Source organism: Quercus lobata, chromosome 9, assembly GCF_001633185.2.
Source record: "Quercus lobata isolate SW786 chromosome 9, ValleyOak3.0 Primary Assembly, whole genome shotgun sequence".
Lineage (NCBI taxonomy): Eukaryota > Viridiplantae > Streptophyta > Magnoliopsida > Fagales > Fagaceae > Quercus > Quercus lobata.
In genome coordinates, this window is record NC_044912.1 from 28,883,119 (window position 1) to 28,898,147 (window position 15,029).

General features: G+C 39.3%; 1 protein-coding gene across 1 annotated transcript; it reads right to left on the minus strand.

Annotated features, from left to right (window-relative positions):
• Nucleotides 1–14,242: 14,242 nt before the first annotated feature.
• On the minus strand, nucleotides 14,243–14,761 carry LOC115961533. The gene has a single exon (XM_031080506.1). The coding sequence runs from the start codon at nucleotides 14,759–14,761 to the stop codon at nucleotides 14,243–14,245; it is 519 nt and encodes a 172-aa protein (XP_030936366.1).
• Between the last annotated feature and the right edge of the window lie 268 nt (nucleotides 14,762–15,029).

The window sequence follows — 15,029 nt, forward strand, 5'->3', positions numbered from 1 at the left end:
TGAAATTTCTAATAATGAGTCTGGTAGTGATGAGGATGGAAACTTCAATGCTTTCACATCTACTGCTGTAGTTGATGAAAGTACTTCTGTTGAAGAGAACCCTTCTGATGGGGAACTCTCTGAGGATGCAGATTTGCAAGAAGCTTACAATAAACTTTGCAAAGTTGCTGCAAATGATGCTATGAGTATTGATTTAGGCTTAAAAAAAATTGCATCTCTTGAACTTGATAAAAAAAATTTGCTTGTGAAACTGTTTGATGCTAATGAATTGTTGAATAATGTGAAGACTGAGAATATGCTTTTGCTTGATAAAGTTAAGAATTTGGAATTATCTGTTGTTAAAGAACAAACAAATAGGTCTACTGTTTCCAAACTTGATCACATGCTGAGTGTTCAAAAGTCTCCTTCAGACAAAATTGGTCTAGGTTTTGTAGAAAGCATCTCTGTGCCTAAACCACATTCCACAAACTTTGTTCCTTCTTCTGAACCCCCTGTGAGTGAGGTTGTCAAACCCGTAGAAGTTACACCTCTTAGGAAAATTAGGGTTGATCTTCAAGAATCTAAACCTAAGACTCCTAATCCTCCAAAGGGCAAGTTGTATGATAGACCTGCATGGGTTTGTCATTTTTGTGAAAAGTTTGGGCATATTCGTCCAAACTGTTTCAAGTTGCAAGCTGCTAAGCGAGCAAACAAGCCAAAAGTACATGTGCCTCAAGCACAAGATCCTATGGTACTTATTGGTGAATTGGTAAAGGCTCTAAACCTTTATTCCAATCCTGGAGTTGGTAATTATTCTAGTATGAATAAGAACTCTAATGCTCGATGTGCATCTAAAAAATTTTGAATGCAAAAGGCTCAATCCAATTGAGTCTTTCTGACATGGTCCTTGTGCTTCATTGCTCTACTCTTTGTGACCATTCTTATTTGTTATTTTTGTTTTCTTTGTTTTTTATTCTAGGATTTGCATTGCATAACATTCATGCATTTCATTCTAGGTTGTTTTTGTTGGTTCTTTTATAATAAAAAAAATTTAAAAAAAAAAAAAAAGGAAAAGGGAAGCAAAATGTGTTTTGCATTATTTGTCTTGGATTTGAAATCAAGATTGGCCAATTTATCTTTACATAACTTGTCTTTGTACCTTGTTTAGCTTTGTAGTGCATATTGTGTGGGAAGATGTTTATAGTTTTCGATTACATGATCTTAATCATGAAGTCACATGTCTTTGATTGACAAAATTGAACTTAATGAGAAAGGCATAAATAACCATCTCACCACTATTTACTAGCCAATCATGAACACCTTAGTGCATATTGTAAAATTTTGTACTCGAGAAAATGTAACACATGCACAAAAAGAACATAAGGTGTAGCCTCAATTTAAATGCTAAAATTGGTGTGTACATTATTGGGCTATAATTAATTCAATCAACTAAAATTAGTGTGTACATTATCCTAGATATTTCAATAAGTTTCTAATCAAAATGAAATTAGTGTGTACAATATGAGACAAATCAAGAAATTTACATGATTGCAAGGTTTTATTCTAGGAGATGTGGGAGTTATATAATGTAACTCTTTAGGTGATAGTCTCTTTCAAATTCTATGTGATGAATTTTGTAGAAAGTGTGCTTAATTACTATTCACATATCACCTCACATGTATCTCAAACTTTTGCTAGTTACACACACTATACAAGTTACTCTTTGCTAAACTTTGTACATGTTATTGTGTGTGATTTTGGTTTGGTCAACCAAGGTTGAAGAATTCCTTGATATTTATGCAAAACATCTTTGATATTTGAGAATCTAAGGAGAATTTATTGAAAATCTTATTTTTGGGAAAACTGGGTTAACAACGAGTGTTTTTGAAAAGCATTACATCTCATACTCATGCATTTTATTCATAAAATTCAATGCTTTGAGGAGTTTTTGCAGAAAATTGCTTTGTTTTTTCAAAAAATTTATTTTTTCAGAATTTCGATCGATTGAAACTGTTTCTCGACCGATCAAAATTGTGATTAAAAATTTGGTGAGCTTATGTCTGTTTCGATTGGTGCTCGATCACTGTTGGATCAATCGAAGGCATTTTCGATCAATCGAAAATCGCATAGAGAGTTTTTTAAAAACTTTGAGTTTCACGTGTTTTGTCACTTTCAAACTTTTTCAAAAACACTTTACTCTCTCTCTTTGATCGGTCAAAGCTTCCAATCAAATTTTTGTCATTTTCCTCCGATTCCTTTGCAAAGTTTTTCTCATCTAAGGCCGGTAAGACCTTTATACCCCTCCTTTTTCATTTATTTTCATGTTTTCATGCATTTTTGCCATGCATTAAAGGGAAATTTCGAACCTAAGGGAAATTGAGATTTTTGTTGATTTAAGCCTTTTCTTTGGAAATTGGTTAATGGGTTTTTGTTGTGGGATGATATACAACTGTTCTATGTGAATTAATTTGATCAATTTGTTGATTTGTGAAAATTTGGAATTTCTAGGGCTTGAAACTACCCGAATTGGGGATTTTGTTCAATTGGGTTTAATTTGATGAAATTGGCTTGTTAGATTGATTAATTTGATCATTATATTATGTTATCTAACTTGTGTAATGATCAATTGGTCAATTTTTTGGAATTTGTACAAGTGGTTTTTCAAAACTTTGGTGTTTTTGTTATAAACTCTATGCTCAAGCCAATTTTGTGATCTTAAAGAGAAATTGAACTTATTCTAACTGCATTAGAGCATGCATAATTTGTTTATATTGTTCATGCATCATATAGACTGTTATTTCTATTTTGTTTTGTGCTAACTTGCAGTCTGCCCTTGGTTTCTTTTCCTTTTGTTTCTTTTTGGTTCTTTTATGTTTGTCTTGTCCTATCCTTAGCACCATGTCTAGGAAGACTAGGGCTAATAGGAAAGCCTCCTCTTCTTCTGCCCCCACCTTTGATAGCGAGAGGTTCCTAAGTGAGAAAAACCAGGAAGTATATGAGCAGTTGAACCTTGTTAGGAATATTTGGGCTGAGAGAAAGGTTGTCTTAGATGAACTTAACTCTGAGATTAGGAGAAGCTTTGAGCGTCAGGGTTGCTTACCATTGATGGATATTTCTCATCCACCTCCGGCTACCTTGATCAGAGAGTTTTACTCGAACCTCTCTGTCCACTTCTATGATTCCAACACTCTGGTAAGAAGTTAGATACGAGGTGATAAGTACACCATTACTCCTTCGGTAGTGGCTGATGCTCTTGAGGTGCATGTGGTCCAGCATTCGGTTTATCCTTATGATGAGTCTCCTCCCTTAGAAGATATCATGTCATACATCACTGGTACTTCTATCCAATGGGGTTCTGATCCTCGGATCACGTCTGCTAAGTTAACTGAGATTCATTATCTTTTCTTTCGTATTGCTTGTCATTCTTTGTGGCCTATCTCTCATTTGCGCACCATTCCTATAGAGCGTTGTGAGTTTTTGTATGCTCTTGTCACAGATGCTCCTATTAGTTTTCCTCATCTTTTTCTTTGTTCTTTGATTAAGGTTCATCGGAGTAGTTCTACTGCTCATGCTCTTTTCTTTCCGGTTTTTATTCATCGGATTCTTTTGCATTTGGGTTTAGAGGAGTTTCCCGCATCTGAGCCTATTCATATAGTTGCTCCTATAGGTGCCACCTTTCTTAGGCAGAGGACTGCTCAGATGAGAGCAAGCTCTAAACACCCTAGAGTTGAGTCTTCTGGTGTCGCACCTCCTCCTCCCTCTTCTATAGGTGATACTACTACTGAGGAGTCCGTTGATCCTGCTGTTGTTGTTGTTCCTCCACCTTCTACCTCAGATGATTCATACATTCGACGTATGTTCGAGACTGTCATGACCGTTCAAGCAACTCATGGTTCGATTTTGGTGAACATGTTTGATGAGTTTCATGCTTTGCGAGCAGATTTGGAGAGACTTAGACGATCACCTCTGCCACCTCCTTTTGAAGATGACTAATTGCCCTTTGGCAATTCGTCACAAAAAGGGGGAGTACATATGTAAAGGAGATTTTGTGTTAGGGGGAGATTTTTTTTGTTTTTTTTTTTTTGTTTTGGAGCTGTGGAGATTTAGATTGTATTTAGGTGCTTCATTGTGTATCTACTTTTTTGGCTCATGATGTATTTTTGTTTTTGATTAGGTTGTCCATGATAGGGGGAGATACATTGATGATATATGTTTCTTGTTTCACATTGTTTATTGATTTATATTTATAAGTTATTCATGATATATGTCTTTATTTTTATGTTATATGTGAAATCAAGAAGTTACTTTGTTTTACTTGTATTTTTCACACATGTGTTTATGCGTTTGTTGAGTGTTTCAGGAATATACAGGTTGATTCAGTCGTACTGTTGTCTACACTTGCAACTGATAGATGGTAGTTAGGTTGAATTTGTTATAATGGGCAATATTTTTGTAATGGGTTGTTTTTATGTAACTTTGAGCATTTTGTTTAGTTTATGTTTTGTCACGGATTGCCAAAAGGGGAGTTTGTTAAGTTCTAAGGAATTTGGAACTATTGTATTAGAACTTCATTTTGTAATGTTGACAAACCATAATCAAAACATTTTAGTCATATTTAGACTTGCTCAAAGTATGTGTTTTTATGTAAAGTTGGAATCAAGTTACAGCAGGATTTGCTGTGTAAATCTACCTGGCTTGATCGATCGAGAATTAGACTCAACTGATCAAAAGTCATGCAGATTGTTTTCTCTGCAGAATTTCTAACTTAGCCCAAGTCCGTTTGACCTGTAGGGTTTTATGTTTTGCCCTAAGTATAAAAGGGAAAACCCTAGCCACGTTTTAGAGTTGCTCTTTATGCTGTGTGTGTGAATCTTCTGTGAGATCTAGAGGTGGTTGCCTTCACATACACTTAGGGTTATCAAGAATCAAGATTATGTCAAGAACTTGATGATCAATTCAGTTGCTGCTTCAAGAGCTTAAAGATATACAAGCGGGAGTGCTTGTGATTACTGGGACTCCAAGAAAGAAGTAGTCCGTGGACTTGAAACTATCACGTGGTTGTGGTAGTAAGTTTCCTACTCGAAGTAGCAATCAGACGTTAGTGGTCTAAGTCACTATTGTATAAACTTCAATTCTTTCATAGTGGATTTGTTTTACCTTGAGGATAGCTAGGTTAAATCCTCCCCAGATTTTTACCGGTTTGGTTTTCCTAGGTTATCATATCGTTATGTTCTTTATTTTCTGCACTTTACAATGATATGATATATTTGTGTTAACCTAGATTTGAATAATTTGACTAAGTAATCACTTGGCTAATAAAGTAGGTTAATTTGGTTGTATTTTAAAGGGTCTAAAAAAGTTCAAACAAAAATTTCACAGCCCCTAATTTTAGCTTCGTCAACAAGCCCGACCTTACCATAATACTCCAGTCCAAGATTTTCCTCCACTTGGACGGACAGTTGCAAGCTGCCCACGTCATCCTTGGATACAAGCCAATATCAACAAGCTTTCAGTCCCCGAAGTACGTGATTAAGGCGAAAGACCCTAATTGCAACAGATTAACATTGCAGTGCCCAGGCTCCTCGTTAATCCTCCACCTGAAGGTACTCAAAAAATTGAGTTGCCCATTCAGCGTGTAACTGGGGAAGAAGCAACTTCTTCACATCCTGCTCTAGAAGAAGCGACATTCAGAGTGATTGAGGTCACACATTCTGAAGAAGACTTTGAGGTTCTCGATCAGTCGCCCCCTGCCAAGTCTCCACACGCTTCCTTTTCCCACCTAACCCCTGCTCAAGTAAGCAGTAACCAAGAGCCATCTGACGTTCCCAAAGCCATGATGCTTCAAAGGAAGAAGAGCACTAGCCTCCTCAAATTATTGGAGTCACACGCTAGATGGTCTGCTCCCAAGGTGTCTATCCAAACCCATCCCACCACCCCCCCTCCCCACTCATGCCTCCCCTTCCCAACTAATAGACAAGAAGAGGAAGAGGGTTAAACAATGGAAGGATGTGTCCAAGGAAGGTGAGGTTGCTCCTTCCAAAGACCTCTACTGAGGGTACAGGCATAGAGAGAATGCCTAAGTGTCGCCCCAGGGTTCCGACTTGGAACCCACCACTTGTACTAGACGGAGCCCCATTCCCATTGGGCTCCTCCATTAGGGACTTCCAAAAGTGCAAGGCTAGCTATGTGGCCAACGCACTGGAACAGCCCCTACTTCTACATTAGGATATGGCTAACCTAAGAACTCTCACAAAGCACGAGATGTTCCTAGCCTTAAAGAGAGACTTAGCCATGGTATGCCCTTCGTTTCACCTTTTATACTAAATATATATATATATATATATGCAACTTTCTTTCACTATCATCATTACATAAATAGATACTTTGTTTTATTTAAAGGATTCACTGTGTTGCTTTCTTCCAGGCTATCCAAGCAATGAACATTACCAAGGAATGGGTGGATGAAGCCCACACTCAGCTAAAGGATGAGGAGGCAAGGCGTGTTGTTGTTATCCAAACTTTAGGTATAGTGGAGAAAAGAATAAAAGACCTCGTCACCAAGTTGGCCGAGGCAGATAGGGAAAAGAAAAGCATTAAAGCTGGTACTGAGAAGTAGGCTGAGGACCAACGCCTGCAATTGCATAAAGCTGAGGAGCAGCTTGCAGTTGCTAATGAGCAAATAGAAGCTCAAAAAAAAGAAATGGAAAACGTAGAGGAAGCTGTAGCTCGGGCCGAACAAAATGGTTATGACATTGGGGTAAAAGAGACTGAAGACATCCTGAGGGCCCAGGTCACAAGAGTTTGCCGAGGTTACTACCTTCAGGTATGGACCAAGGCATTGAACTTGGCCGGGGTGGGTGCTTCTTCAGAGTTAAGGAGAACAAAGAATATCTTCTATCCCCCAGCTTTGCGCGTAGCAGTTCAACCTAGCTCCCAGGTGGTCACTGCTCCTAAAGTGCCTGAACCTGCCCAGCCTGCTTATGCTAGTACCCTTCCAACCACTTTGAAGACCTCTAAGGAGTCCAAAAGGGTAAGCTCAAAGGGTAAGGAGAAAGGGGTAGCTAAAGATACAGTGCCTGAAAAAACTACCAATGCCCAAAGAGGCTTCTCAGGAGAAAGAGGTAGCCCCGGGCAAAGCGCTCGAGCAATCTAAACCTCCATCAAAAACTTAAGAGGCTTCCGAGGAGAATGAGGTAGCTCAGAGCAAAGCGCCTGAATCCTCCTCCCAGTTAGGGGCTAAAGGAAACACCCCCCCCCCTTATCCACTGTTAACTAGGGTGTTACTATTCTGTCCTAGACTTGTTTAGTTGCTTCTTTTTCTTTTTCTTTTTCTTTTTGAACATGATGTTTCCAGAAGGGAAGTAATACCAAGTGTATTGTACACTCCTTGTTTTTTCCTAAGGGAAGATTCTGTGATCCAATGAAAAGTCTCATCTTTTACTTAATGAACAATTTTAATTACTTCAAGGCATATGCTACTGTTCTAATCCCTTTTTTTTTTAAGTATAATACATATTGTTATCAACCTTATATCAGTCATGACTATATTTGAATGTATAATAAAACTTGTAAGTCTCCAAAGATTATCAGTTCGGCCCCAAATTATTCTAGTGTATTCATCAATACCCAAGCAACAAAGCAAAAGACATATTTAAGAGAGTACTTACGTACCTTAAATTGGATCAAGCAAGTGATGTCAATGCATTCGGAGTATGTAATCCGAGGAGAAATGCATAATGAAATTATGCTTATCACCAAAGAATATTTCATGGATATACTTCAAATGCTTTAAGTGATGCTCTTGGAGATTTCTTCAATTAGGGTGCTGCATTTAGAGTCTTTATCATCCATTATTAGTAAAAAGCATTAATTTACCCAAAAGTATGTGGTCCAAGGAACCAGGCATGACCGAGGTTCTATTTAACACTTAGAAAAGTAAAAGGCATTAATTTACCCAAGGCATGTGGTCCGAGGAACCAGGCATGCGCCTTGGGTCCGAGGAACCAGGCATGACCGAGGTTCTGTTTAACACTTAGGAAAGTAAAAAGCATTAATTTATCCAAGGTATGTGGTCCGAGGAACCAGGCATGAATGTGGTTCTATTTAACACTTAGGAAAGTAAAAAAGCATTAATTTACCCAAGGTATGTGGTCCGAGGAACCAGGCATGACCAAGGTTCTGTTTAACACTTAGATGAATAAGATTAAAACACATAATAGTTAAAACCAAAGATGGTGAGATTGTCTTTCATTAATAATAATACCTTCGAAGATTGTTTACATTCCACGGATATGGTACAACATTTTCATCTAAATCTTCTAGAAAATAAGCTCCTATACCAGCCACAGAGGTAATGTGATATGACCCATCCCAATTGGGCCCTAGTTTTCCCCAAGATGGGTTCTTTGCAGTCCCTACTACTTTTCTTAACACCAAGTCACCTGGTGCCAGTGGTCTAGCTCTCACACCTGTATCATATCCCTGCTTAAGCTTTTGCTGGTAATGTGCTAGTTGTACCATGGCTACTTCTCTTCATTCATCGACCAAATCCAAACTCCTTTCTAGTAATTGATCATTATTGTTTAGGGTGAATAAGCTTGTCCTTAGCGTCGGAAACCCAGTCTCTAGAGGGATCACAGCCTCAGACACATATGTCATTGAAAAAGGTATTCCCCCAATTGATCGATGAGGATTTATCCGATATGTCCAAAAAACATGTGGCAGTTCTTTAACCCATCTACCCTTTGCTTCATCTAACCTCTTCTTAAGCCCATTAATTATGACCTTATTGACTACTTCAGCCTATCCATTCCCTTACAGATAGGCCAAGGTTGAATATATGTTCCTAATGCCCAGCTCACAACAATATCGCCTAAAGGCTTTACTATCAAACTGAAGCCCGTTATCCGAGATAAGGGTACGAGGAATTACAAATCTGGTTACAATATTCTTCCAAACAAACTTCTTCGCATCAATATCTCTAATGTTGGACAGGCTTAGCTTCGACCCACTTTATGAAGTAATCAGTTCCAACCAGAAGCCATCTCCGGTTCCCCACAGCCCTGAGGAATGGTCCCACAATATCCAAGCCCCATTGAGTGAATGGCCATGGGCTTGATAGAGGATTAAGTACTCCCCTAGGCTGGTGAATGTTCGGAGCAAATCTCTAGCATTGATCACACTTTGTTACATACTCTTGTGCCTCTTTTTGCATACTCGACCACCAATACCCTTGAATAAGAGCTCTATGTGATAACGATCTGCCCCCAGTATGACTTCTACATATCCCCTCGTGCAACTCTTCCAAAAGTGGCTCCACTACCTCGGGATGAATACAAAGCAAGTATGGCCTAGAGAAGAAGCGTTTGTACAACTTTTGCTCCTTGGACAACCAAAAACAAGGAGCTTTCCTCCATATCTTTTCTGCCTCCCCCTTCTCATAAGGCAAAACACCTTCTTTGAGAAACAGAACAAAGGGATCCATCCAACTAGGTCTGACCTTAATTTGGTGAACTTGGACTTTCTCATTTTTCTCCTCAGCAGGCCTATGCAAATCCTTGACAAGTATGACCCAAGGTAGATCTTGTCCAAAAGAGGTTGCCAGAGTTGCTAAAGAATTAGCATGTGTATTCCTACTTCTCGAGACTTGTTATATGGTGAAAAACTCAAAATTTGACTGCAACGCCAAACTTGACTCAAGTACCCCTGCATTCTCAAATCCCCAGCTTCCAACTCTCCCTTTACTTGTCCTACAATTAACCTTGAGTCTGAAAAAACTTCAACAATATTTCCTCCCATCTTCTGAACCATAGAAATCCCTATTAGTAGAGCCTCATACTCAGCTCCGTTGTTCATGGTCGAGAAGCCCAACCTTAAAGATTTCTTAATGGTAATCCTATCCGGGGACACTATTACCAGCCCCACCTCGAATCCCTTTTGATTTGCCGCACCATCAACATATAACTTCCAGGGTAGGGGCCCCTGTAGAGAAATTACCTGAACTTACTTTACCTTTGATCTGTGTTCCTAGACCTCCACCTCTATTGGAGACTCGATAAACTCTGCAACCAAATCCACAAGCACTTGCCCTTTAATGGAGGTACGAGGCATGTACCTTATGTCAAATGCTCCCAAGATTGTCCCCCATTTGGCAATTCTCCCTGTATAATTAGCTTTTTGTAGTAACAACTGTAGAGGGTGTTGAGTTAAAACCACAATTGTATGTGCTTGGAAGTAATGGGGGAGTTTTCATGTAGCATGTACCACAGCCAAAATGGCTTTCTCCAAAGGTAAGTAACGAACTTCAACTTCATGTAGCGACTTACTCACATAATAGACTAGCCATTATACTCCATCTTCTACCCTTACCAATACCAGACTAACTGCATGAGAGGCCACGGCAATGTAGGCAAAAAGGACTTCTTCCTCCTCGGGTCTGGACATAATGGGCAGCCAAGAAAGGTAATCCTTCAACTGCTGAAAAGTGAAGGCACATTCTTCATTCCATTCAAATCCTTTCCACTAGTGCAAGAGTTGGAAAAATGACCTACATCTATCAGTGGATCAAGAGATAAATCTGTTCAGGGCTGTAGTCATTCCTATCAACTTTTGGATTTCTTTAGGATTTTGAGGAGATTATAAATCATTGATTGCTTTAATATGATTAAGGTTAACTTTAATCCCACAATGGGTGACCATATAACCTAAAAACTTGCCTGAGGCCTACGCCAAAGGAACATTTAGAAGCATTAAGGCGTAATTTATGCTTTCTCAACACCTCAAAGACACTTCTGAGGTCACCCACATGCTCGGCCTTTGCCTTGCTTTTCACCACCATGTCATCAATGTAGACCTCAATATTCTTACCAAGCTGGGGTTCAAACATTCTAGTTATCATCCTCTAGTAAGTAAACCCTACATTCTTCAATCCAAAAGGTATTACCTTATAATGATAATTCCCAGTGGGCGTTATAAAAGCAGCCTTCTCCTGGTCGGCCAGAGCTAATGGTATCCGATGGTACCCCTGAAAGACATCCAAAAAACTCATCCAAGGATGACCAACCGTTGCGTCCACTAACTGGTCTATTCGGGGTATTAGGAAGGGGTCCTTAGGGCAAGCTTTGTTTAAATCTATGAAATCTACACACACTCGTCACTTCTCATTCTTCTTTTTCACCACTACAGTGTTGGCCAACCATTCTAGATAAAAGACCTTTTTTATTGCCCCTGCACGCTTAAGCTTTACCACCTCTTCTTTAACAATCTCAAAATGTTCTTTAGAAGAGCGCCGAGGTGATTGTTTCTATGGGGTAACTGATGGATTGACATTAAGATGTTGACAGATAAAATTCAAATCCACCCTGGGAGCTTCATAAGCACTCCAAGCAAACACATCAACATTCTTTCTTAGGAAAGCCACTAGCTCTTCCTTCTCCCAAGGAGGTAGCTGAACTCCCACTTGAAAATACTTGTCAACATCAGTATTGATAGTAATCTTCTCCAACTTCTTGCATCTCGCCCCTTTAGCTACAGCGTCCAAGGATGTCCCTGTTTCCTTTGATTGCTACAAAGCCCTTTCTGTGGTGGCCGATGATTCACCCTCAAATTGGTGTCTAATAGCCGCAACTAGGCATTGCCTGGCCATAACTTAACTTCTAATCAGCTCTTCAACCTCATCCCTTGAAGGATACTTCACTTTCAAGTGCAGAGTTGAAAAGACAGCCCCTATGGCATAGAGCCAGGGCTTGCCATGATAGCAATATAGGGAGAGTACATGTTTACCACAATGAAATCTACTTCAACGACCTCTGACCCTGCTTGAACAGGCAGCCTGATCTGGTCCATTGGGATGACTGTCTTCCCATCAAACCCCCACCAGAGGGGAATCGTAGCTGACCAAATCCTTGGGTTTCAACTTAAGTCCCTTGTACAGGCCAGGGTACGTGATCTCTGCCCCACTGCCTTGATCCACCAAGACTTTTCTCACATCATACCCCCCCTTATTCGGAGAGTGACCACTAAGGCATCATCATGTGGTTGATAAGTTCCAATTTTATTCTCATCAAAGAAGCTCAAAGCTGGTCGGACTTCCATTCTTCCTTGATTAGACTCATGGATCGAATCCTCAGCGTGTGGTTTTGCTATGGACATAACCCCTGATGGATATGCACCAGTCCGACTTGGGGCGGCGAGAATAACACTTCTTGTTCCCAAGGGCAGTCTTGAGGAAGCGTCCCTCCTGTATGCCAACACGACCTGACTCCCCTACCAAGAGGGTTGGTACAGGAACTGCTTCAGCTTCCCAATTTTGACTAACTGCTCCAGATAGTCACATAAAGTTCTACAATCTTCTATAGTGTGTCCTCAATCCTGATGATATTGGCAATGAAGACTTTGATTACACTTCATGGGGTCTCCTCCCATCTTATTCGGCCATTTGAAATATGGCTCATTCTTTAGTTTCTCAAGGATTTGGTGTACAGGCTCCCTAAACACTGTGTTAACTACCTGGACAGTAGTGTGCCCAGTATGTCAAACAAAATCTCTCTTGGGCCAATTACCATTATATCTTTCTGACCTAAAATCTATTTGGTCATGGGGGATTTCCTTCGGCTTCCCCTTCCCTTTTGCTGATCATTCTCGATCCGTTTATGTTTATCAATCCGATCCATGAGCTAACATAGACATGGCAAAACGGGCGAGTCAGGTCGGGTTTGGATCGAGTCAATCGGGTTGGCGGGTCAAACGAGTCACGGGTCGAAACAGGTCTTTTTTAAACAGGCCAATCGGGTTGCAGGTTGGGTCAGGTTGACCCGTATTTTTCAATTTTTTTTTTCTTTTTCAATTACAAAAACAAATCAATGACAACTTATTTAGAGAGAATGAATAAAATCAGTTGAGCAAATGAATTGCACTTAATGTCACTTGTTAATATCCTTCCAATTCTAATAGTTTCGACTTTTGAGCATGACAAAAATTATTTATAGTCGTAAATTCATGATGAAAAAAGTATTCAATGTTAATAGTTCACTGTTAAAATGCATATAATTACAAGTTTACAACTTCAAAAAGAGATAGATCCTAAAACAAACAAAACAAGTAAGCCAACAAAGTAGCAAGTTATTGGTCTTCTTAAATGCACATGTTCCTGTTGCATTTAAAATAATAGTAAAGTTAGATTACTTAGAAAGATAAACTAAAAAAAAAATTATTTAAAAATAAACATAACATATTAAGTGAAGAAGAATAGTAAATATTTTATAAGAATTACACCTCAATCTCAATCTACTTAACGTTGGTAGCAGATTCAGCACTACAAATATTCATACTTACAAATTGTAGCTCAAGTTGGCCAATTTTGTCAACATCTTCATCTACAATACAATATTTTAATATAACTTAATGTATCATAAAAGCAAATCAATAAAGAATTAAAATTGTATAATTATGATTATAAAAAAATTAAATTACCTTCAAATCCATATAGCCAACTTTTAGTACATAACGTAGCTTCCACATTCTCAGGTAAAAGACGTGATCGATACGAAGTAAGAATTTTTTTCCCAGTACTAGAACTTGATTCAGAAACAACAGTGGTTATCGGAATGCTCATAAGATCTTGTGCCATTAAAGAAAGGCAGAGGCTGACTGCTGAGGGGGCTTTACCGCTTTGGCCCTTGACCCTTGTGGATTGTGGTCCGTGGATGTGGTTGTTGTGTTGTGTTGTCACGTTTTTGCTTCACTCTTTCAAGTTTCATGTGACTCACAATTTTGGCTTTGGACTCTAGTCAACTGAATTAGATTTTTTTCTTTTTTTTAATGGTTGTGTTGTCTAAGTCTTCTCATGTCAATTGTCATGTCTCTATGGTCTGTGGAGCAAAGCTGAAGCTTTTAGCTTTATTGGTTTTGCCATTTCATTTGTGATTCGTGAAGCCCCAAGATCAAATTGGCAAGTTGCACTTGCATGTAAAAAGTTATTGTTTTGTCTTCTTGTAAGTTGTAATTTAATAATTTAATGACTATTGACTACTGACTATGGACTATTGCCTATTGGTTTGGCTTTGCCATCCTGGTGCTTTGTGCTTTATGCACTTATTATCAAGACATAGTTTAAAAATAAAAAATTTTGCGAATTTTTTTAACCAGTCGGGTCACGGGTTATCTGGGTCAGGTTGTGTTGACCCGTAAAAAAATCGGGTTCGGATCAGGTATTTTTCGGGTCGGGTCGGGTCAAAAAATTCTGACCTGTTTTGCCATGTCTAAGCTAACGCATTCTTTGCGTTGGTTTCTTCGTCAAGAACTTCCTTAATTTGTGCTCAGCAGGACTGCCGACCTTAAAGGTCCTTATAGCCACATCCTCAAAGTCTCCATCCATCTCATTAAACATTTCCCAATATCTATCAGAGTAAGTCTTTAAAGTCTTCCCTTCTCTCATTGTCATGGACAACAAGGAATCCAAAGGACGAGGGACTCTGCTGCATGTAATAAATCGAGCACCAAAGGCCCTACTAAGCTCTTGAAAGGAGTTTATGGAGCCTTCCTCCAGTCCATCAAACCATCTCATTGCCACAGGCCCCAAACTAGATGGGAATACTTTGCATATCAAGGCCTCATTCCTCGACTGAACAATCATTCTCTGGTTAAAATGACTGACATACTCCACCGGATCCGTCCTACCATTATACATGGTAAACATTGGCTGCGTGAACCACCGAGGAAGCTTTGCCTTCTCTATCCTCCGTGTAAACAATGATTTTGAGATTTGACGCAAAGCCTTACTCATGGCATCATTCCCTAAGCCCCTATAGGCTGGGCTTACACTCCTTCACCTTTGATGGCGCTCTTCATTATAAGAGAAAGACTTGCTGGGAGGGGTTCTTGATCTGGGTCTATAATTGTCATCATCATCAAATTGAGACTCTAAGCTCGATGGAGTCTCCCTCCTTTGCTTACGGCGTAACTTCCTACGTAAATGATCTATCTCCAGTTGCAAGTTTCTGGTATCCTCCCCATGAGACACATGACTCCCACTTCTAGAATGACTCCTACTA

Excerpts from the sequence above, each read along its gene's own strand:
- LOC115961533 (XM_031080506.1), bottom strand. The coding sequence starts at position 14,761 with ATGAGTAAGGCTTTGCGTCAAATCTCAAAATCATTGTTTACACGGAGG.